The sequence below is a fragment of the Fundulus heteroclitus genome, chromosome 16 (genome assembly GCF_011125445.2).
Source record: "Fundulus heteroclitus isolate FHET01 chromosome 16, MU-UCD_Fhet_4.1, whole genome shotgun sequence".
Lineage (NCBI taxonomy): Eukaryota > Metazoa > Chordata > Actinopteri > Cyprinodontiformes > Fundulidae > Fundulus > Fundulus heteroclitus.
The window spans coordinates 28,501,893-28,526,648 of record NC_046376.1 but is presented as its reverse complement, the minus strand read 5'-3'; the positions used below and the strand labels follow the sequence as shown (position 1 = coordinate 28,526,648).

General features: G+C 38.5%; 1 protein-coding gene across 2 annotated transcripts in view; it reads right to left on the bottom strand.

Annotated features, from left to right (window-relative positions):
• The window catches only part of LOC105938036 (meiosis inhibitor protein 1), a 110,176-nt gene that overhangs the window by 60,402 nt on the left and 25,018 nt on the right, over positions 1 to 24,756 (bottom strand). For both annotated transcript variants that reach the window (XM_036148702.1, XM_036148703.1), the window contains 8 exons: positions 21,908 to 22,086; positions 20,835 to 20,949; positions 18,925 to 19,044; positions 15,291 to 15,390; positions 12,068 to 12,202; positions 6,787 to 6,901; positions 1,140 to 1,231; positions 701 to 848 (listed from right to left, as the gene is read on the bottom strand). In XM_036148702.1, coding sequence (XP_036004595.1) covers positions 701 to 848; positions 1,140 to 1,231; positions 6,787 to 6,901; positions 12,068 to 12,202; positions 15,291 to 15,390; positions 18,925 to 19,044; positions 20,835 to 20,949; positions 21,908 to 22,086 — 1,004 coding nt within the window. The remainder of the gene's footprint in view (positions 1 to 700; positions 849 to 1,139; positions 1,232 to 6,786; positions 6,902 to 12,067; positions 12,203 to 15,290; positions 15,391 to 18,924; positions 19,045 to 20,834; positions 20,950 to 21,907; positions 22,087 to 24,756) is intronic.

The following is a 24,756-nucleotide window of genomic DNA, read 5'->3' as shown; positions in this document are numbered from 1 at the left end:
CGGAGGGGGAATGGTTCTTATAAAAATACTACTTTATTCTCATAATAATATGACTTTATTCTCATAATTTCTCCCTGAAACATCCCACCCACCCAAAGGGGATCACAAGTCTGTCAAATCTGTTATTTTGGGGTTCTTAGGCTGAAAAGTTTGGGAACTCCATGTCAAGAGGAAGATGAGAGACACTAGAATCAATAGCACAGATGATCTGAAGGCTCCTCAGCACAGAACCCCAGGCTGATCACATCCATGCCATGTCGCATTCATGCAGTAATTAATGTAAAACGAGTCCCAACCAAGTATATGTACATACAATTCCTCTCATGAGTCTGACACTGCTGTTTAAAATATTATTTTTAAGGATCTATAGATATTTATGCAATATTCACATTGTCTAAGACAGAATTTTGGGTTTTCATTATCTGTAAGCCATAACCATCAAAATTACAAAACAGAAAGCCTTGAAATATTTCACTCTGTGTGTAGCTTATGCAACATTTTTTTTTTTTTTTGCAGAAACCTTGTTTTTTCAAATGTAATTGTAATAAAAAAATCACCCTTCAATATCTTAAAAATGAAGAGCATGTAGTAGAGGATGTACTTTTTACCATAACTTTGTTTTCACCATATGTCACATAGTTTGGGTGTGAGATTAAATGGTCTCACAGCCATTGTGTATATGATTGTGTTTGGGCCTTACAAGCACAGTTGGTATCCACACAGAATCACAGCAGCGCAGCAGACATTGGCAGAGAGATCCCAGTGGATTCTCTCCATCGCCGTGTTTATAAGGGGCTGTGAAGGGGTTCTTCATCAGAACAGGCTCTGACGCACACTCCTCTGCAAGCCTTGAATATAAACAGGACTTTTTCAAACACAAAATCCTGGTTGCATATAGAGAGAACATAGAAACGGCGAGATACAAATGGTTCATAGAAAACTACCAGAATATTATTCAACTCAATATAAAAACCAAGCTCATTCTTTTTTTTACATTTTTAAAAGCTAAGTTAGAAACATTCAATAGGGAATTATACTTGAACAAAATATTGCCCATTTGTTAAATTACTGGGTGAGGTTACTACATGATGATGAGACTGCATTAATGATCCCTTTTAACTCATTGAGCAGTTTGTTACCTGCAGGCTGCCTGAAAACAGACCAGAGCCTGGAGCAGAAACCCTTTGGACCGAAAGGTCTGGCTGCTGGAATCTGACATTCGTTTCTCCTCCTGAAACAAAACAGCGGCTGGTTGATTAAACCAAGGATGAGACACAGTAAAAGTGGAACTTCTTAAAGACAGTGTTAAAAAGACATTATCAATATTTATCATATCTGCTCTTGTTGCTTACAAGTATGTAAATGTGCATTTAAATCTGTATTTATATTAAAAAAAAAAACAGGAAAACACTTATTACATAGTTCTGAAACCATGCATACCTGTGAGGTATGACAGCATTATTTCTTTACCTGAAAGGCTGAGTAAAAACCAACAAGCAACACTAACATATTGCCAGAAGAGTGAATAAATAAATGCAAAGTTATAGCTTACTTTCCTTTAATGGAGATCGATGTACTGATGCACAACGGTTAAAAAATGCTAAATTCATACCCACAAAGGCCAAAAGTAATTAGGTTGCTTTTATGTTAAAGGTTTAAAATATATTAATGAGTTTACATTTTAAGCTTTCATGTTACTGAGACCAAGATATACTATCGTAAACAACCAGGCTGTAATTTTCGGTGTAGCAGTGTAGCTTCAAGCCTTAATTCAGCAGAAATAAATCCACTCAATGTGGGTAACTTGACAAACACCATCATAAACTTTGAGACGAGTGAGTAACAAAGGCAGAAAAACACAAAAACCTTGAAGAAAACTCGGGAATGGTCTTTAAGAGAAGAGATACCTGACTAAAGTGAATTACAGAGAAAGTGGACCACACCGAAACACTGAAAGCTGGACTCGCTGTCATCAGTAACGAATTTCAAGATCTCAAACAGGAACTCCGCAGCAAGCTAACAACATTTAAAGATTTTAAAAAGTGGGTTATAAGCAGGGTTCAGGGCGGCGGTCAGGATGGGGGAAAGTGACCTGTTGACACATGGAGTGACAAGGGCAACATCTGGTTGTTTCTCCACAGATCTGTCTTTAGAGGTAGAGCATTTTTCCCCTCCCTCCTCACCAGAGGCTGAGGGAGCACAGCGGGGTTGAGCCTCATCAGCTACTGGCTCAACGGCACTACCTCAGCAATGTCTGAAGCTGGCGCTGCTGAGGCAGTGGAAGACAGACTCGGTGCAGTTTCTAAGTGGCAAAGAGATGTTAGCAGCATCATTGCTAACAAAGCGTAAAGTTCAAAGCTGTCAGGATTTGGGTTTTGTTTTGGCTGTTTGTTAATTTTGATTTATTAGTTAACTCTCCGGCCTTTTAAATCGGTTTTGGGTTCTTTCTTGTTTGGTTTCTATTATAGCTTGTGTTTTGTTTAGTCTTAGGTTTAGGTTCTGTTTTGGTTTATGGAGTAGTTTGTTATTAAGTCACTTGGCCTGCTCAGTTCACTTCTTTGTATCCAGCCTTTAATCAGTCACTCAGTTCACCTGCCAGCTATCTGCCAGCTCACCTCTTAGTCAACACCCTGTCACTCCTCTTCTCCAGTCTCCATCCAATCAGTGTCAGTTTTCTTCCAGTCACTTCCCTGTTCCTGACAAACTCCACCCATGTCAGTAATTAGTCTTCACTCCTGTTCACCTGCTCACTCCCCTATATAGTCCTGTCACAAACCTCTGCAATCTGCCAGATCAATTCAAACCACATGGTGACTCTTATCCAGCGTTGTATTACTGATAGCCCTGTTGATACCGACCCGATTGCCTTTTTGACTCTGAGCCAGCCTGATCCCTAAACCTGATTTTCTTGCCCGGTATGATTGCTCACCTGTTTTTCTGACCAGGACCTGCCTTGTGATATTCTGAGTTTGCCTTATCCTTGTCTGTACTTCTGCCTATTTTGAACTGCCTTTAGTGTACCGGATTTTGGACTGCCCTTTTGATCATTGAGTCTGCCTATCCCTGTTTTATTATTAAATTCAGTTTTTTGCTTAAAACCTCTCTTGTCTGGCTGAATACTGGGTCCAACTGTCTCTGGTTCGTGACAAAAGCACCATTCAACCTTAAGATGGAATCACTAAATGTAAATAAGTTGACAGAAAAATGTCAAAAACATGCACAGTAACATTAAAGTAGCACCCTTAGCCCAGTGTATACAGTTTATCTGCAAAAAAAAAAAAATGATTTTGGGGTGAGTTACACTTTAAAAGGAGCAGGAACTACCCAAAGGAATCAACATGCAAAATCCAATGTGCCCACTGAGCTACCGGACAAACCAGGTCCGGATGGCACTCTGAGAGCAATAGTAGTTCATTTCCTCAAGTTTGAAACTAAGGAGATTATTCTACAGAAAGCCTGGCAGAAAAAAAGGGATAAATTTAATTATTGCTCACAAACAAATTTAGGCATCATGATTGGGTGATTTCAACGTCGTCTTGAATCAAAACTTAGACACAACAAGCTCTAAACAAAACAAGAAACATCAAAATCTGGAAAGTTATCTTCAGAAGAAATTGAAATGACAGACATTTAACCCTCTTGAACACGATTTAACATATTCGATAACACACATTGTTATATTATGAGATTATTTTTTCATTAATATAGAGAATAGACAGTGATTGAGTGTAAGATTAAAGGGGCAGATCACAATGCATTATTTCTGAAATACACACCATCAGCTGCTGCAAATGAGAAATAAGAAACTTTCTAAAACAATTCGATTTATCATCACTTGGCTCTAGACAAAATAAAGGAATTAAAAGATGTTACAATTAGAGTTGTAGAACAGCTCAAGCATAAATGTCACCATTTGATAGGCTGCCCCAGATTATAGCATAAACTAATTTGCACCTGCAGTCCCATTACACAATACAAAAAATGTATATACAATAATTAAATAAAGCAACACTACCAATTCTAACAAATCACGCTACATAAAGCAGACACACATGCACAGACTTAATCATTGGCACACATACAATTATTCAATTAATGATTACATATCTGAGCAGTCCAACTATTGTTTCAAGTTAGATTTGAAAACTCTCAGAGAACTGCAGCTCCTCACATCATCAGGCAGCGTGTTCCACTGATTAGCAGCTTTTACAGAAAAAGACGGCTGCCTGGTAACAGTACGGCGAAATGGGATGGTGCAATCTCTCGCAGATGATATTCTTATAGATGAAATTGTCTCTAAGTCGGGCTTTTTGCTGGTGATGTCATAGCTTTCCTCGAGTAACCAAACACATCAATCCCGCATTTGGCGAGTGCCGAGTGTTAAGTTCGGACCCTGCATGGACTCCTGCGTCGCCTTTAATCCGCTAGCATTAGTCTTAGGCCTACAGGAAATAGCAATATAGGAAATAACGCTTTTATTTATCTATCGTAACCCCAAATTCTGTACAGGCGCAGCCCTTTAGGTTTTGAACTTCACTGCGCCTCAGTTTTCTACATAGCCTGGATGGTTGTAGAAAAACAATAGGCTATTTGGGAACTGATTGTCCGGTCCCAGCATTATTTATGTTCAATGATACCAGCTTGAGGCGGTATCACAATCCTTCTATTCAGTTCTGCCTGTGCGCTCTTTTGAAAGAGGGAGGAAGGGGTCTGTGCTGAAGCTCCTACTGTTACAAGACCCCAAAAATGCCCCTTAAAAGTACGCACCGACATTACCGTGAGACTAAATTGAGTATGTTATGCAGCAGCCCTAACAGCAGGCCTACCCCATTAAAGAATCAGCTAGTCTTCTGTTTCTCTGTGCCCCCTAAGAGGAATGTCCCGTTTGGCACACATCGTGAGAATATCAAACATAACCTTCACATGCTGACAGTTTCTCAACAAATATGATGCTTCCAGCGTCTGGCTTAATCCAGTCCTGGGGCTCTTAGGTGAATGACTGTCTCTGTGCCGCTGGTTACTGAGAACAGGAAGCCTGCTGTTTACATGTTTGGAACAAGCATAAATTCAATTTTATTCTGCTTTATTTTATTGTATATGATAATTTTTAAGACGTTAAGTGACACATATAAAAAAAGTGACCTGGAACGGTGCACGCTTGTTGGTGGCAGACAAGCTGGTCTGAGTATTTTAGAAAATGCTAATGTGTTAGGAATTTTAAACAAAACCATTGATCATATCTATAGATAATGTTCTTGAAAAGGGAAAAATACCCAGTGACTGTCTGTATTCTGTACCAAACCACCTTGTTGGTGCAGAGGACAATAGGCAGACAGGTACGAGGCTGACGTGAATGCAGCAGTAGCTTAAATAACCACCCAATACAGCCAAAGCATGAGTAATAAAACTGTTTCTGAACACACAATACGTCAAACCTTGAAGCAGATGGGCTGCAGCTGAACTGAACAGAAAAATGACGATACTATTCACACAGGCTTGCCAAAATAACTAACTAGACAAATGTCGCCCTGTCCAATGAGTCTCAGTCACAGCACTCCAGTCAGATTGCTTACTTATCCCGCTTCTTTTTGTGGTTTCACTTGTGTCGCTCCTCACAACCACCAGACGTCCTCACTGCTTGTCTTTGTGTCTGCCACACCCACCTCACCTGCTGCCAGCTCCCTAACGAGGACTTTTTGACAATGTTCCTCATTATTTCTGTTTCCTTATTTTTGGATGTACTCTAAGACCATCCTGACTAAGGGATGCGACTAAAAAAAAGAAATCTTCAGCCCTTTCCTTAGTATTCATGACCTGCATGAGAGAAAACACTGAGCATTTTCTGTGGAGATTATTTCCACCGTGAATTCGGTTATTTTTACCCAGGCGAACAAACTCCGGTTCGGGTAAGCAGATGTGATGCAGGAGGATGAGTGTGCTTGTTTGTGGCACAATAAATATTATTTTATACCCCTATGCTTAATAAAACTGCAATTGGACTATGTGTGACAAGGCATTTAAAGCAGGCCTACCAATTTAACTGTTTAAACAGATATGTTTAAATATGATATTTCCTTATAAGTAAGGTGCCATGGTAACAAGTACTTGTCACCTAACAAGCATTTTGGCATGTAAATACCTAGCAACTGGTAAAATACTATTTTTTTCCACTTTCCTGACAGGCTTAAAAGACACATAAACTCCATAAATATTAATGCCTACAAAGAAGATAAAGCAAACAAATACAACTTGTGGCAATGAAGTTACATAATAAAACGGCTTACAATGAAACAAGTGATGTTAATTAGAACCTCTACATTGTTGGCTTTTTTGGGGGTGCTTCAATATTGTTTTTTTATTGAAATTTGATAGCTACATTATTTGAAGAGCAATAATCAGGTTGCAACATAAAAAAGATGAGTATTACATAACATGTAAAATAAGAATACACAGAATGTGCTGACTCACCAAATTAATCATCAAAGCACCCAGTATGATCTGGACTGTCTAAAATAGTTAACCTTAACGCTTAGAAAAGATAATTACGTTGAGCTAAACTACAGAACAGGGACCTTTTCTCCATGCATTTTGTCTGTCTAGGCAAGACTATGACTAGAATGAATCTGCTTTTCAAACATAAATTCCTTCTGACTACAGTTGTTTTGTCTTGATGCTAGTTTTATTTTTTTTTATCACATCAAAGACTGAGGTTTGAACAATATAGATAATACAAAGATGAAGCATTTCTGCAGCTGTTACTGTTGGAGGTGAAACAGTGCGACTTGCCGTGCTTCGCTGATGAGAAGAGGAAGGCAGAATTAGCTCAGAGAGCCTACTGGTGATAGCCTCAATCAGTCCCTCTACCTCTTGGTACTGAACTGGTCTGGGCTGATGGTTGACTCTAAAGAAGAGAGACATTCATTTAATTAAGGAAGCAGCTGCTCATATTTTAAGGAAAGGGACTGTGACGATAAAGGTGGCATGTCATAAACTACAGCCAACAAATGAACAGCGTGCTCATCTCACATTAGAGTTATGTGACTTATGTGGGCTGTTATGTGTGTTTACAGTATGCTACCTGCAATAGAAAGCAGACAATGCCACAGCCAGCTGTCCTGATTTATAACCCAAGTGAATTTGATCTTAAACTCACAACCTTATACCAGAGCAGATATTGTGCTCCAATCAATTACATCAATTACCGGTTCTCTCCTGAGGTAGAAAAACAACCCCAAACCATCACATAACCACCACAATGTTGGGTTGTAGCAATAATGTTCTTTTTCTGAGATCCTGTGTCAGTTGAACCAGTGGTACCAGAATATAACATAACTTATTAATCTTTCATTTGAAACTGCTTTGGTACAGCAGCAACACTTGTGCACCAAAAACAAAGATTTAACTAATCTTGATCATTATAATGATAATGGCTGAAGGTAGGAAGGACTTCGTGCTGCATACAGTCCTGCAGAGGTGGTATCAGTCTGTGACTCAAGGTGCTCTCCCTCCAGTGTCATGGAGTTGGTGAGTCAGTCCTGTGTAGAGTTCAGTTCCCTGGGCATCCTCGGCCCAGCCACCTGTGAAACGTGGCCCAGCTCAGCCTGGATGCTGATACGCTGAGCTGAGTGCCTTGTTGTTGCAGTTACTGAGTGGGATGGTTGCCCACAACCATCCCACTCAGTAACTGCAACCAAGACAGAAAGTGTTGACCTTTGTCTGTGCTTACTCACCAAACAGCACATCAGAATATCTGCAAGTCGGTGGACTGTGTCCAGGAAGGGTACCATCTGCAGAGTCCCTCTCTGTTAACGAGGACTTTAATATCTCTGTGTGGGAATATGGAGCTACCTGGAGGTGATTAGGAGGAATGGCCTCCTCATTCTGTGTTGTGTACTTCTGTACGTCTATTCAACGCATGGAAAGCCCATAATTGTCATGACGTTCAAGAACAAGGTGCATAGGTGGTTTGTCCTGGACCTGTCACCTGGCCACCCCCTGGTTAGTCATGTCTGGGAAAGTTTCCTGTTCAGGACCTCCGCTGCAGAGGTGGTCATCAGAAGCTGTGGCGTGAAGGTCTTAGTGCTTGCCATAGCAGCCACCAGAGGGCACCATTGGTGAAGAAGGGTGGCTTTAGGGCTTGGTTGTACTTGGGGACCAATGAAGCAGCTGACACATACTAGGTCAGCAGCTCTGTGGTTTGCAGAAGCAAACATCTCAGGTATAGGAGGAATTCAGCGAGGCTATTTTGAAGAACTTTGGGTTCGCCTTTAAAAAAGTTCTGGGAAACTGTTTGAAGACTCAGAATCAGAGTGCAGAGACCATCTTAGGTGCATTTTTGAGGATCTCCTTAATCTGGTCATCATGTCCTTTGTGGAGTAGGCAGAGTCTGAGAAGTAGGGGAAGGCAAATCTAACACATTGGCAGCTCCCCAGCAGCAGGGATGGGGAGGTTCATACTGAGGATCATCATGTCAACCTTGTGAGGCTCCAATTTGCCGGGGGTCTGATCCTCTAGCAGTCAGATAGTTTGGGAATGCAGTCCATGTCTTCTCTGATCCTAGTCGTGTTCATGGACTGGTTCTTGAGGCGTAGCCACTGGGAGGAGGCCGTAAGGCTTGTGAGCCTCAGGGTCTGATATTTGCTTTTTTGAAGATATTTGATTCTGTTAGCTTCAACAAAAAAACACAATTTCTTTTTAATGTAGTTTTGGATTTGCTGTCAAATGATGGCAGTCAGATAACATCGCATGTATCCCAAATTCCCGAAGGCTGATTCTTTTGTGAGATAATGTTTCATGGGTCAGCTTCCAGTTTAAAATTACCTTCATTAAAAAAAAATAACAAGCACATGTCATATCTGGAGAGCAGACACATACTCTCACATTTCACTGGAATGCAATTTAATAAGGCACAGGGCCTTTTGATTTTTCTCCCTCGCACATCTTCTTTAGTTCAATGGCACCTTCTTTTTGGTGTCTGAGCTGCAAAATTGTAAAACAGAAATTATGTTTCTTGGTCGTTTCATTTTTATAACTCAGGGAAACAGAAAACCGTGGATTACTTATTAAAAGTTCTTAAACGCTTTGATCATTTTGAAACGTACAAATCGCTAAAATCCTTCCGTTATATTTATTCGACAAGCTCCATTTGTTTTGTTGTTTAATCTTTTTTGGGTTTGCCATATCCTGGATGGATGTGAATCCAGACAAGCATGTTAGGGGTACCAATACTCATTGGACCAATGGATTTTAAAGATTTACCGCGTACCGAATAAGTGTACAGAAATGAAAGGTTAGAAATTTCAGTGCAAGATAGTGTTTGTTCAATAAAGGAATATACTTTAGCACTTTCAACACTCATAACCAACGGTGTCAAAATTTGTAGACCTAATTATAATTAGGTATAATTGAAGTCTGTAAGGCCACCAATTTAAAGTCAGGTCTAGGAGGACTGAATAAGGCAAATTAGGAACAACTTTTATTATACATCTATTTTTTGTCACGATCTCCAGGTCTTTGATTATTTTAGGTTCCTGGAGATGAGTTTATTTTGTCATAATCTGTTTATTAACTATGGTTTTTGTTAGGTTCTGTTTTCCACTGTTTTCTGTCTGCACGTAAGTCCAACGACAAACAGATCCACATATCTTTACTATAAGTAAGTTAAAAGTTTGCAAAAAAATCAAAAGCATATTCTGACGGAGCAAGACAATAACAAAAAAGGGGCTGCACGACATTAGGACAAGTTTTCCATAAATACAGAAAAAAAACAAGTGTTAATATCTTTCTGCTTTAGATCATATGGTTATAACAAACGTTATTTCCATAAGGGTTTTATACATTGATGGGATAGTTTGTGTTTTCTGGTTTGCTCTTTACAATCAGAATAAAGCCGAAGCTTTTTAAAATAACGCCGAATGTCCGCTAGCCTAAAGCTATTAGCTTCCGAATAACTTCCCGCGACTACAGTTCGTTTCAAACTTAAGGTTTGTTTCGTTTCGCTCCACCATCGTTCGATAGTGCTATGAGCATTATTACCGCATTAATATGGAACATTAATGTTAATTTAAAGGGGTTTTTGTATAGCTTTAGGATTAACCGATTTTAGCAACCGCTCGCTACAGCGACCCCTAGCGTCCCGGAGGTATAATCGCGTTAGTAAAATCGGGCGTCCCTAAAGATACTGATTTTACTGAGAAAATCATTCTTTAAAATGTTATTTCATCAAATAATGTTTTGTTTAATTCAAGATTTGCATTATTTATGGGTTGAAACACACCAAATGTTGTTCTGAATTAGTTAAGCTAATTTAACCTCAAATTACATTCTTTAAGATAAACTTTGGTTCTTTAACTCAGATCTGGAGTGAACCAGGATTCACTGAACTATTCTGATGATGATGATGATCAACCGCTTTATTATGTCTTTTGTTTCTTTTGTGTGTACATAGTTCCTTAGCATCTTTTTATCTTCATTTTGCTTAGTAGTTTAGTCAAGCTTTACTAGCCTAGTAGAGAGGATTTGTTGATTGAAATATTGTTTTAATTAAGATAAACAGCATTATATAGTGATGTTCTCTAGATGTTCATTTTATTTCTGTTAATAAATTCTTGAACTTGAAAAGAAGTCGTCACTCATTTATTCCATATTTGTGCAGAGTTTGCTGTGAAAAGAACACCAGTGCTCGAACCATTCCTTTCTACTATTGTCCTGATATCAGCTCTAGAGCTGATATTCACCGGCCAATACCTAACAGACAGAGAGTTATTTATTAAACATTAAATAACTTTAAAGTGTGTAATAACACAACACAGTATTGTGGTTTAAGGCGTGACATATCGAGGCGATGAAAGCAAGAGCGGCTGAGCCCACAGCTGAACAAAAATAAACATGGCAGCGGAGGAGGATGCATGAGTAGCTGCTGCTATCACATCTGTTTTGTCAAAATCCACGATTTCTTTTTTGACAGAAGAACAGCAAGAAATGACTCGACTAGTTTCTTGTTAATTTGATACGTTGAGTGGCTAAAACCAACATTTGGTAGACGGGCACTTGGTGTTACTTTGCCCAACCAGCTTGGAGAGTTCTGCTGTATGTCCCTCTTTTCCCCACATGGACTCCTGGGCACTCGGAAGACAAACTCGTACATTATTGCTTTGTTTGCGATTTTTTTTCTGTGTTTTTTCTAAGTAAATTTGATAACTGCGCATGTCAGAGTGGTTCTATTTTGAATAAAGCCAGGTGCATATACACGCACATTATGATTGAATTAAATTGTGTGCCTATATAAACGGTACAATCAGATTATATTTTGTTTTTTAATACAAATTCATTTCAATCCAATCGTCAAATTTTGTGTACGTAAACATAGCTTGGGGGGACAGTGGCACAGGAGTTTGAGGGTTTGTCCAACAATTGGCGGATTGCCAATTTGATCCCCTCCTCTGACCGTCTCAGTCTGTTTCCTTGGGCAAGACACTTCACCCGAATTGCCTGCTGCCGGTGGTCAGATGTATGGCAGCCTCACCTCTGTCAGTCCTCTTCACTCATGAAAATATAATTTTACACTTTATCACGCGGTTTCCTGACTATTGTCTGCACTCTGGTCCAACGCCTACTTCTGAAGTCATGACAGCAACACTTATTGTGCTTCGGTTAATTCTTTGCAATGTATATGTATATTGCGATCTATTCTATTGCGTTGTCAATAAATCTGTGATATATTGTTTTTCCTACCACTTATCTTTCCATTAATATTCCAGAATACAGCTTAATATGAGCCAGCTCCTGCCTCTCTCCACCTTTCTACCTCTCTTTTTATGTTTTTTGTCTGCCGCTACCCTGTATCTTTATATATTTTTAGATTTTTAAGGATACCTGCCTCGCTTCCTTCCTACTTCTTGGTTGAAAGAAAACCTCTTTGAATCTAGATCAGCAGAGTTTACAATAATTTTGAGAGTAAATGTATACAGTATATGTATATATATGTATGAGTATGTGTGTGTGTGTGCCTGTGTGTGTGTATACATAAGTATGTATGCATGTCCACAGTTCATGTGTTTACGTATACCTGAACAAAGCAGTTGCAGCTTTGACAGCTTGTGCAGCTACTAGCAGGCAGGAGGAGGAGACACCAGCTTTCACAGCCTCTGATACCGCCACAAACCCGGATCCACTGGGGAACAGATGTATGCTTGGTGGCTGTCTGTTCACACACACAAACACACAACATACGCAAGACCATCATCTCAGCTTTAAACATAAAAAATGTCTTACCAACTAAATGTAATTACAGAGGTAACAATGTCATTTTAAACAGCTCAGCAGCTATGGTACTGTATTTTCTTTAATACAGAATAATAACAGGGCAAATCAAAATACTTTTGTTGGTGTTTTTCACAGCCTAAGGCAAGACGTTTTGTCTCCTTGTGTGTTGCTCAAAGGCTTGTGGACATCAGCAGCATTCTTCTACATCACTGTAGCCCATGTATTTATGTGTTTTCTTTGCTTAAGGTTAAGCAGAGTAGATGGCATTGACCTCTTACCGTTACAAATATCTCCAAAGTTTGCCTTTAGGATAAACAACCAAAACAGCTGTGGACGGGGTCGGTGTTGCCACAATACTTGTTGCTTAGAACATCCTAAATAACACAGACATGCACAATGGCATGTGCACAAACACAACAAAAACTGCACAAGGTTCTGCTAAACTTTCAAAGTCCTAAACAAACAAAACGCCCAAGGTCATCAAAATGTACAACCATGACATGTTAGTGGCAAACTCTGGTAAAAACCTTGATTATACACACACACATGCACCCACACACAACCTCGTCCACCCACATACACACTCATTTTGGCTTGTTCAGCACTTCAGTGATTAATCGTGGCTCTTAAAGGACACATTTCGCTGTTAGATTATTAAATCTTTTATCCCTGCTATCATCACCATGTGACCAGTGGCATTCTATTAAAATTATGTCAACCTTGCAAAAATAGGACAGTGTTTTATTAGCTTGTCATACATTTTCATCGTGGAGACACCAGAGAGTTAATTTAAATCCAATTAAACCCCCCGGTGCACCGTACTTAACATGTTTTACAAGAAGTCACTTCTCTCTGCCAGTGGAGCTGGAGTTATAGTTTAAGGTCAGTTTTTTTTTGGCAAGTAATCTAACTGTAATTCACATTCACTGTCAAAAGTGAAAAATCTAATTAAGTCTGTAATAAATCACTATAACTGTAACATTATGTAAAGACTATGTCAACGATCTGAAAAAACACGGGAAAGTCACTAAATTAAAGTAAAAGGCTGTTTTTATTTAACAGACCAATTAACATAAAGGACAAGACATAGTCTTTTATGCAAATGTCAACCTAGGGTGGAAATTAGTTCATGCCATTGGCCAAATGCAGGTAAAATCACAAAGTGGCCGGTAAAGCTCATCAGCCCAGAAGCTACAGTGGTGAGTTTGGAAATTTAACAGGTAAGCATAAAATAGGACAACAATCCAGCTGAACCGCCGCCAGACTGTATGAAAGCGCTATTATCAGTGGAAGAGGAAGTGATCAGTAATCTGGCGTTTACATGTCTTGTGTTAAAATGGTGGCAAAAACCAACAAACTCTCAAGAGGGGATAAACTAAAGTTAAACGGTTGTTTGTTTTTATTTTGTTATTTTTTTATTTATTTTTTTAGTGAGAAGTGACGTCTCTAGTCCCCTTTAACAACAGATGATTGCTGGTACTTAGTTTTTATATACTGGCCCTGATGTTGAAAAAAATGTATGAAAAAAAAGGCATCCAGCTTATAAATAAAACAGGAACGTCTTATGTCACCTGGCCACAATTCAAAGGAAATACAATGTATTGGGCAATCGCCAGAAAATAATGTACATATAAATCAACTTATTTTGCATCTTCATGATGATTTCAATTAAATAACATAAGAAATCTTTTGCATGACAGTGTCAAAAAAGGCATAGACAGGGTTGCTCACTAAATCAGTAATGAGAAAACAAGCTAATCTAATCTAAAGTTAGCTCTAAAGCAACAGAGAATGAACTTATCAGAAAGGTTAAATAAAAGTAAAAATAAAGCCAGAATAAATATACAATTATTGACAATAAGGCATATTCGGGTAAAAAAATTAAATATTTAAGTTAAACAGAGGAAGGACAGCTGATTTACACAACGATGAAAATATGCAATATGCAAGACTGTACATGCAACATCCCAGAGTAGATGAGGCGTGTGCAAGTGTACCTTAGCATCTGAGAAACTGTGTAAATGATTAATGATCCGATCAGAACACGTTTTGAATTTGTTGTGAGCAGCAGATATTATAAAGTCTCACAGCAGCTGGGATGAAGTACCTGCGGAAAAGCTCCTTAGAGCATCTGGGAAGCAGCAGTCTCTCACTGAAAGAGCTCTCCAGCTCTGCAGTAACTCCATGCATAGGGGGTGGGACACATTGTTCATCAATTCTTTTTCTTACAGTCCTTCTGTCTCCCACCACCTGCACTAGGTCCAAGGGGCCATCCCAAGAGAGCGCTGGCCTTCCTAATGAGCTTTTCCAGCTGCTTCCTCTAAGCTACAGATAAGCTGCTGCTCCAACAAACCAGAACATGCCACCAGAGTCAAAGAAGGTCCTCTGGAGCGCCTCCTGCACTCCAAAAGACCGGTACCACACAGGAGGTCTTCCACAGCTGTGCTACTCTCCCCAGCTTCAGACTAGTGTTGAAGATCTGTCCCATGATGCCACACAGCCGATCTGCGCAGCACCTCTGGAGTCTGGAGCTGATGCCATCCGGACCTGCAGCCGTCCCAGCAGACCTATTGTCGTTTTACATACCCAGCTTTGCCCAGCTAAACACAGTTTGTTTTATCCGTTATTATTTTGGGCTTGATACTTAAAGACAGACATATATTAGAGTAGATAAAAAAGAAATCTTACACAGAATGTGCCTTATGTGATTTTGTCTCCAAATAGATACTTATAATGTGCGTGCGTCTCAAAACACAACTCTTAAGAGCGTCCTTGAAAATGTTTCTTTGGTTGATTTAATTGACAAAAATGCAAATACAGTAATCGTATGTTACAATGCCCTTGGACTGATAACAGAAGACCTATTTTTGAATAATTTAGATATAAAAGACAACCAATTCAATGGATAAAAAAGTGCTGATTCAAAATGTAGAACTGCTTAGATAGCAAGTTTTAAAATGTATCTTTTGGCACCAGTTGCTTTTCTCAATATCAAATATTAATCTGACAATTAATTAAAGGCGTACCTGTTAAGTACTTCAGTGAGGAGCAGAAAACCTTGCTGTGGGACTTCCAGATTGGCCAGCTGCACAGCCTCCTTAAGACTGCGCACCAGGGAGTCCATACCTAGCACACAAACACAAACCACACACGCAAACGGATGAATATTACAAATAAGCAGCCACAAGCACTCGATTCGCTTTGCTCAAGTGTTCTGACATCCTGCATGTTGTACATCATCAAGTACAGCAGCTTCCCACATTAAAATATATGAAAATCCCTTAAATACAGACGTAATGATGCACACAGACAGCAACCCTCGTTTTCACTCATTTTATACAGCGGCAATGATCCGTGTTTCCAATTTACCTCCATGTGGACATAGCTGTGATCAGCTCGTTTTTTATGCTGATCAGGCAACAGATTCCAATCTGAACATTATATTGAAGAAGGAATCAGCAGATATTGGGTATACTGCCATATTTACCCAGCACTGGCATTCATTTTCAGTCAGACTCTTAAGGACTGTTGTTCAAAAGCGTATGAGTGAGAGGCGTATCAAACGCATGGCAGACACATTTCTTCCACCATAACTCTTAGTGCCAGAATGAAGACGTTTAAACATTAAAGTCGCTGTTCAGAGAACACAACTGAGACTGAAAAGAGTATCGTGGAGAGAAAGCTGCATTTCATGATGCATCCTTGAACAGCATCAGTATGTGGTATATAGGCTGCACTGTTGCAGATATAGATGCTCTAAGCAGTCCATATAGCATATTAATGACTGTCCCTTGCTATCTTACTATAACATTAGAAGAGCAAAAAAACAACATAATTATTACTATTATTATTATTTGTGTGTGTGTGTCCTGTCTGGCAATGTGGCAATAAGAATTGTTGTCTTAATGCCAGAAAGAGCCCAACAGATTTTATTCTCATAAGTGGAGTATTATTGCTTTCACCATACTGTAGTGCTCTGCTTGATTTATATATGTAAATAGTTTTATTATGTAGGGAATAATTCATGTTATGTGGACACTACATTGATAACATAGAAGAGGAGAAATGAGAAGAAAAAGAAAGAAAAGGTGAAAGAAACAGGAGAAAGAAGAGAGATCAACAAAACTTCATCAGTCTGCTTCATTACCTGCAAAGAGAGATGTAAAAAGAACAGCACAACCAATAGAACTACAGATACAATACAGCAACACCTTGATACCATCACTGAAGTATATACAGTATTAATCAGTACAAAATGTATAAAGTGGTAGCTGAAGATAAAAACTGATGAGTATGTATGTAGCCAGATCCAAGCACCTATAGGTGTTTGTGAGTGTGCGCTTGTGTGTGTTTATCCTTGGGGAAAAAGCTCAATAGTGGTTGTGAAGTGCAAAAGACCAACCTGCCTGTCCCTGTCTTACCAGACAGCCTTTAATAAATTCCTTAAAATATTATTTTTGTCCGGCCTGAATACTGGGTCCACCTGTCCCCGTTCTTGACACACTCTCCCCGTTTGTATTTATATTGTGTGGTGGCCATTATTTTTTGCTGGATTGTCCGTTGTTCTATGCCTGCTTCATGCCCGTTTTCCTGCCTGTATAGGTTTCCTTTTGTTTATCATTAAATCCCCCAACTCAGCATGCGGCTCCTTAATTCCTGTTTGCGCTTTGGTCCATTAATCGCTTCTCATACCTTGACCAAATACTATTAAGAAACATAAAAACTGACCTTGAACATACTTGTGTAAGGTAAGTAAAAGCAATTCACTATTCAGACCTAGGCTATGTGCTAATGCCTTCAGGTTACATCAGATTGAACTAAATCATCCTTTAATTCCACAAGCTGTGCTTTTGATTTATTATGCAGCAAAAATATAAATATTTAAAACATCTTTACTCAAATTTAAATGCATTCGAGTACATATATGTTTTCTAAGAGCAAAGTCAGTACAGTGCAAGAGTGTGTTATAAAGAGTGATGAGAAGGGATGAAGAGCCACAGAGACGGACCATGATGCTAAACACCCAACGAAACAAGAGACATACTCAACTGGCTATATAAACAAGTTTGATCCAGTTGTTTAAAATTTAGTGCCATCATTTTTATTCCCCAGAACATTATTTCATCTTTCAACAAGACAGTTTTTTGAATTGCTTACAACTTGCTTTGAATCCTAAAGAGAGGAACTGCCGAACCTCCAACACCTGTGCCAAGAAGAAATCAGCCGTGTCCTTCCTGGAGAAACAAGTCTGAGACCAGGACACTCAGAACCATAGTTCAAAGACCTAGTCTGATGTGCTGAGAGCTTTCATTCGGTCAATTCTTCATATTTTTATTCAAACTTTTCACATGTTAATTCAGGTATTTAGAACATTCTAATTAAGAATATCCACGGTGAGTTTACCTGCCCAGATCGAGACTATTTAATAATGTTACATCTTTTACTAGGTAAAGAAAACCTGAATCCTCCAACTCTTTCATAATTCACTTTAGTCAGATTTCATATTTGTTTGTTTATTGCCTAGATTAATTTATCATTATATTAGTGTGATTACTAAAAGCATAATTATGCTGGCAGCCTTGATTCTGTCAGTCTGCCCCAGGGCAGCTGTGGCTACAATGTAGCTCACCACCGTGTGTGAGTGGATGTGAATGTGTGCGTGAATGATTGCCTGTAGCGGAAAGCTCTTTGCTACTTAAGGAGGAAATACACCGGGCATGTAACGTAAGCCCGGTGTAAGGTGCGGGTTTCAAAAGTGTCAATTGACACCAGACGCTGCAAAGTACGCACCAAAACTGCGTGTTTCTGCTCTGAAATGAACTATCACCACATGGAATGAAGGTGTGCCTTGCTCCAATCTGAATACCTTTAAATAATAGCTACTAGTTCCTGTTCCGTAACCTTTCACGGGGTCAACAGTAAGAACACTATCATGAGTGGGAAAGGAGCTTCGGACAGCCTTTAACTCAAACATCATTATTTGACAGAAACGCACATGGATGATGCGAGTTGAATCCAGCAATATTGCCTTCTGAAAATGAACTACAAAGCACGCTCTTATCTCTCCGGACATTTTTGTTGATTTCCGTGCTTATACGTCATGTCAAAGGATTGTGGGATACCTTCAGGCTTCTTAGCGCCGGTAGGGGACATCTCGGGGTTCATAAGGAAAGCTAGCCAGGAGAGGAAGCTTACAGGCTCATTTTCCTACCTCCTTCCTTACTGACTGCACTATTTGGACAGCACTTATCATGGCCGCTGACACACTTCTGCTTTGGCTGAAGAGTCCTTGCTCTATAAGGGTATTCGGATGGAGCGCAGGTCTCATGTCAGACAGAGACCATTAATGATTTTAAAAATCATGAAAGTTGACTTAAAACTAAATCAGAAAATTAACTAATTAAATCAATCGTTTATGAGCAACACTTTTGCTCTTTTACTCTGTCAAATCGGTTTATATATTTATATACATTTTTATATATATATACATTTTTATATATATATATATATATATATATATATATATATATACACACATTTTTATATATTTTATATATATATATATATATATATATATATATATATATATATATATATATATATATATATATATATATATATATATGTATGTGTGTGTGTGAGTCCAGTCTGGGTTCTCACCATATACAGAGTGGCATTGGGAGAAGAAAAGTGGTTCTTCAGTCAGTAACAACAAACAACTGTAGACAGACCACAGCAACATCTCATTACTGCTGCTGGCCAGCCGATCAAAAAGAAAACCTAAGAGAGATGGAGACACAAGAGACAAAGTACAGCCAGTTTATTTATTTGGATTTATTTCACTGTACAAGTAGTCACTCTGCATTTCCATCAAACTGTTCTTAACTAGAAGTAGAAAATGAATACATGGGACAAAAAAGGACACACTACAACAGCTTGTGCATATTCTAACTTATCTGGACCCAGTGGCGGCTTCTCAGTAGGGGGCGCTAGCTTCAATTATGGTGCGCCGCCCCCACCATAATTGAAGGAAAAAAGCATAGATACAGTAAACCTAAATTACAAAATGAAAAGTAATTATTAGTATTATCTGTTCTCTCATAAATCATGTCCATCTTTTGATTTTATTGGCCTTTATTAAGGTTATTTTATTTTCGTGTAAATCCCATTTTTAAATGCCGTGGGAATGTGTGTACGTTCTAACACATTTAGTTTCTATGTGACTTCATGCTGGTCTCTAATTGTTTACTTAAGGATTCCTCTCAGGGCGCAACTCTACACCCGTACCAAATCAGTGTGTTTTGTCTCATTCGTCATCCAATCAGATGAATTCATAATACCTGTCAATCAAAGTCACACCCCTGGAACCTCAGATGTGTCTGCGTGAATCTTATTGTGACATTTAGTGCCAGAAAAAGAGAAGCCATGACACGATGGTGCAGTGAAACAACATTTTGTCATTAATGTACTAAATAATATTCTCTCAAGATTTTTGCTTGAGCAATAAAAGAATGTGGACTGGACTGACTAGCCTTAAAAGCAAGCAGCAGGCAAGTGAATGTGGATGAATTTATTTTTAAGTGGTTTATTGTTGTGCTGTAAAACCTAACCTTTTGTGCGCCCCATGGCCACACACACACAATTTCTGTTTTCATCAGCCGCAACTGTTTGGTACTATGAATATTTAACATCATTTCTTGAGAGATTATTGCAACATAACTAAACAATTTAAGCTTAAGAATTTAAGAAAAGCTTTCCAGAATGTAATCCTAAAAAAATGCATGAATAACAAATTAGGACACCCCCACATGCATTTCTATCTAAAATGGCTTAAAACACTTAACATGTTGGGAAGAGTATTACTCAACGTTTTAGAGAAGGTCTGCCACAGCTATACCTCTGACATTTGGTTTTGTTTGAGTGAGAGCGAGTACCATGTGGAGATCAAAAGAGCTGCCTGAGGTATACATAAAGAGAAATGGAGCAGCTTATGAGTCTGGTAAGGGGTTTAAATTTTAATTTAAAATTAGCAATTCCACTGTATGGAAAATACTCTACAAGAGGAAAAACAACTGTATGCGGAGGTCAGGCCATTCAAGCAAATTCATCCTGAGAACGGCAATAAGATTCTGAAGGAAGGAGGTTTCAAAAATAAAATAAAATAAAATAATGTCTCCCCTAAAATGTCCCCATGGGACCTACAGCAAGCTTATGCTGCTGTTTGACTTTGCAACCTGACAATGTCCTGAAGTAGTCAAAACACAGATGTTGATCTCACTGAGATGCTGTGGGGTGACTAGAAACAGGCTTTCCTCAGATCTATGTCAGACTGGTAGATGGCAACATCTACAACACATCTCACTGAAATTATTTCAACCAAAAAGGCAAATCGAAATGTGTGTGCTATTGTTTCCCTCAGAACAGTTTCATTGTTAGCTTCTTTTTGTTGTTAATTTTTGTTGTCTACCAGCAATTAAATGACTTTCCTTCCATAAATAAATAAAAACAAGATATGACACTAGTATGAAATAATAATAAAAAAAATGTCCATCTCAGCTGTAGCATGCCACCTGATAAGTCAGCCTTGATGCAGAGAGCGCAGTACTGACTGGGAGAATGAACCAAAATGGCAGTAATGCTCTTCGCACTGGCCACTTGTAGCATCTCATCACCACTCAACAGCAACTGAAAAAAAAGAAACATTTTATTCAGATCAATTAGAATATGAACTCTCAAAATGTATTAGAAATTTAAGATGCTTGGCACCAAAACACATGTCACTGCCAAGCGTCTGTCTTAACCACGCCACTTTGCTTCCCTTCCAAAATATATGTCTCCTCGTTTCTATTCCAAAAAAGGGATTAGAAGCTATAATTTTTTTACTTTTATACTTCCAGCAACTGTAGCTGAGACGTCCAGCTCCATAAAACCAATTTCACAGTGATTTATTCCGACTATAACATAGAAAAAAACGGCAAACAACCTGTCCGGCTATGGAGGAAATGATCCCCTGGTCCTGATTACATATTGTATCATTCAGGCGTCTCTGGCTTTCTTGCTGGATATTTCATTAATGGGAAAATAAAGTTAAGAAGTAAATATTTAGTTGTCAGATGGAGTATCACACGTGAAGTCTAACAACATTGTGTTGGCAGTGAATATAAACGTCATAATTTACCTAAAATTAGAGCGGTCACTGTGACTTCATGCATGCTAGGACTTCAAAACAGCGGTTCATATCCAGAAAAGGGGGATGGGGGGGTGGGGGGGGGGTAGGTGTCATGTAGGGTTCAATTTTCAAGAGGTAATTATCGAGGCCACAGCTGACGTAGGCATCGATAAATGAAGTCACTGTTTATCTGGCCAGATTAAATAGAATTTTATAGAAAACATTGTTATCTTTAGCTTGTTGTAATGAGAGTTAACACTTTACATTAAACATAACAAGAAGTGAGAAAACCACTGAGAAAGTCCAACCAAACATAATCTACACGTTGATTTCCCAGACATGAAGCACAAATATTTGTACAGGCCGAAGCCCCCTTCAAAGGAGCATTAATCCAGGATTAGAGCTTTTGTTATGATTACAGTCAGAGCGAGAGTTCAGGTCTTGGGAGTGGGAGCAGGATGTTTAGACAGAGACCTTTTTCAACAAAAGAGGCAGTAGGCTTTGGTCGGCAGGCTGTTGCTCTTGGTCTTGGATGAGGGTCTGGCTGTTGTTGGTGAGGATGTCCTCGTTCGCATTGCTCAAGGGCTGACTCCCTGAGCTGCTCATCAGAACTGACACGGCGTCCTCTAACCTGACTAGCTGCCAGAGCAGGCCTAACAGACCGAAGACACAACGGACACTGATGTCACGCTTTAAAAGTTTAACAAGAAGATCCATTAGAAATGGATTGCAATGTGCTTAAATGATATATCTAACCTCCACATTACAACCATTTCTTTAACGCTAGGTTGAAAATAGTTCATGTTAATAACTACATAAATCATCAGTCTGATTGATCAAAAGTACAATCCTGACAATGCAGCTGAAGGGTTAGCATTGGCAACTAATTGCCCACGTCTTCTCTCACTAAATTTTATTTCCAGACAGTATATATCCTTTAAAGGACGACAATTTCATGCTCACCCGTGACCAGATCCATAAATATGTTTTGTTTAAATTCACATTTAAATTTCTGTTCTGCTTTCTTTTCATACGAGAATTGACATAACTGTTCTTTTTTCCTGATACTGGAACAGAAACTAACTGGGTGCACATGTTTGAAATGATTGCAGAAGTTCCTTTAATCCACACATGAATAAATATTTACACATACTCGATCACTTACAGTCAAGTTTCCGTGAATAAGAACAGGCGTTCTGATGAGGCTCAATTGTAATTTAAAAGTACCTTTTGAAAATACCAACCTTTAAGCAGGTGTTAAACATGCGCTTTTTTAAGACTACATCACTGTATTAAAAGTGTATTTTATTTGGGTAGAAAACCAGAATAATTTACATCAATAGACTTTAATACGTCTGTCTCTATGTAATTCATCTATATAATGTGTTTTGACTTGAACTGAATTACTCAATTAGATGAAATTTTCAATGATATTCTACTCCTCTAATCTAAATACATGCATTTGTGATGATTATAGACGGCCTCTGTAATACAGTGTGGTTGTTTTCTTGACTTTTGGGCTTGTTTTCAATAATCAAGTCGCTTATTTTTCTTGCAAGATTGGGAGATTTTGTTTGTGTGTGTGCAGAGGGGTGTGTGAAAATGAGATGGAATCTTAGTTTCTGATTACAGTGGGATGATTGTCTTTACAACTTCAGGAAGGAAGCGTTTTTTAGGTCTATTTTCTGCGATAAGCCCAATAATAACTTAAAACATAGGCCTGTAATAATATATATATTCTCTTAGTATTAGCTGTAATTCTATGCAGGTTCAGTATGTTTTTTCTTCACGTTTGATCCATTATGCGGGAGATGATAGCCTCTCCTACCTTTCTACTGATGTTACTTATTTTGAGGTCTCTACATTTTATATTTACTCTCTACTGTCTCTTTATTGAACTCTAACCCTCACTGATAGACTCTCCTCTCCCTCCTCACACCTACCTTCATTTTGTTATTCTGTTATTTACTGTAATGTTCACCTGCACTCCTGACTGTTACCATTGTAACAACTGTTTACATGCATCCTGCACTACTAACTATGACTGAATATTGATTTGCACTGCTGACTGTTTATTCACAATTGTTTACATATACATTTGCAATACTGTACTTTAACTGTAATATGCAATTACCTTCCACTACACTTTAATTTAAATAGCTTCTGTCCAAACTCTATTTATTCATTTTATAGTATAGCTACCTGTATATCATGCTCACAATTCTGCCTATAGTAATAGCCATCTGTACATATATTCATAGTACATGTAAACTGTTATAATAACAACCATCTGTATATTATGCTATTGCACATATCTGTAAAACTCTATTTATAGTAATATCCACCTGTATATTATATTCGGTACATATCCAGCTGTAAATTTAGTTCACAATACTAGTTACCTATGTACTGTATTATACTCATAAGACAAATCTATCAGTAAAATTCTGTTTATAATAGTATTCATCTCTATATTTATTCAGTAAAAACCCATGTCCTGTACTTCTGGAACCATTGTTTATTCTGCACTTGCTGCTATTGCACTTCTGGTTAGACCTAAACTGCATTTTGTTGCCTTGTACCTGTACCTGTGTAATGACAATAAAGTTGAATCTAATCTAAAAATCTAATCTAATTTTAACCAATGTTTAAGCTGTTCTACACTGGATTTCTCAAGTGAAGCATGTTAAAATGAAGCTCCTGGGAAGTCGTCATCTTCCAAAACGATTACAGTGGTATGCCAATCTAGTTTTTACTCTGCTTATCTGAACATCCGGAAAACTCAAGCTGTTGCTTGGCAAAGTGTCGTCACTTGAGTAAAGCCCCATTACGCTATGGAAGATGGAGAGGAAAAGGCCAAAGCAATCAGGAGTGCAGTTTTGGAAAAAGAGAAAAGAAGAAGAGGGAAAACAACAAAAGGTAAAGGTAAGCACCAACTGTGTCATTTGTGATGGGTGAACTGTGTTATGTAGTCTGTAGCCGTGGGTAAGATAAACTTTCTATTATTACTAACATAAGACGCTAACTGTTTTTAACATTTAGCTGCTAAGGACGACATATTTGGTTAACAGAAGAAAATATTACCGTTTCGAAGATTGAAATTCTTCTTAATCTAAACAAACATGGAAAAGTAATAATAGGCCACAATAATTTCTAAAGGCAATGATTTTGAGATGTCGTTTGGACCATGTATATGTAGATGCCTCGAAGACTGGCAGCCCGTTGGAGCTAATGTTTCAGCACGGCTACCATCTTGGAAGGATCCCTGTCGTGCCCGCGGTGTAGTCATTTGTAATGACTGAGAATAGTCATATGTCCAACTA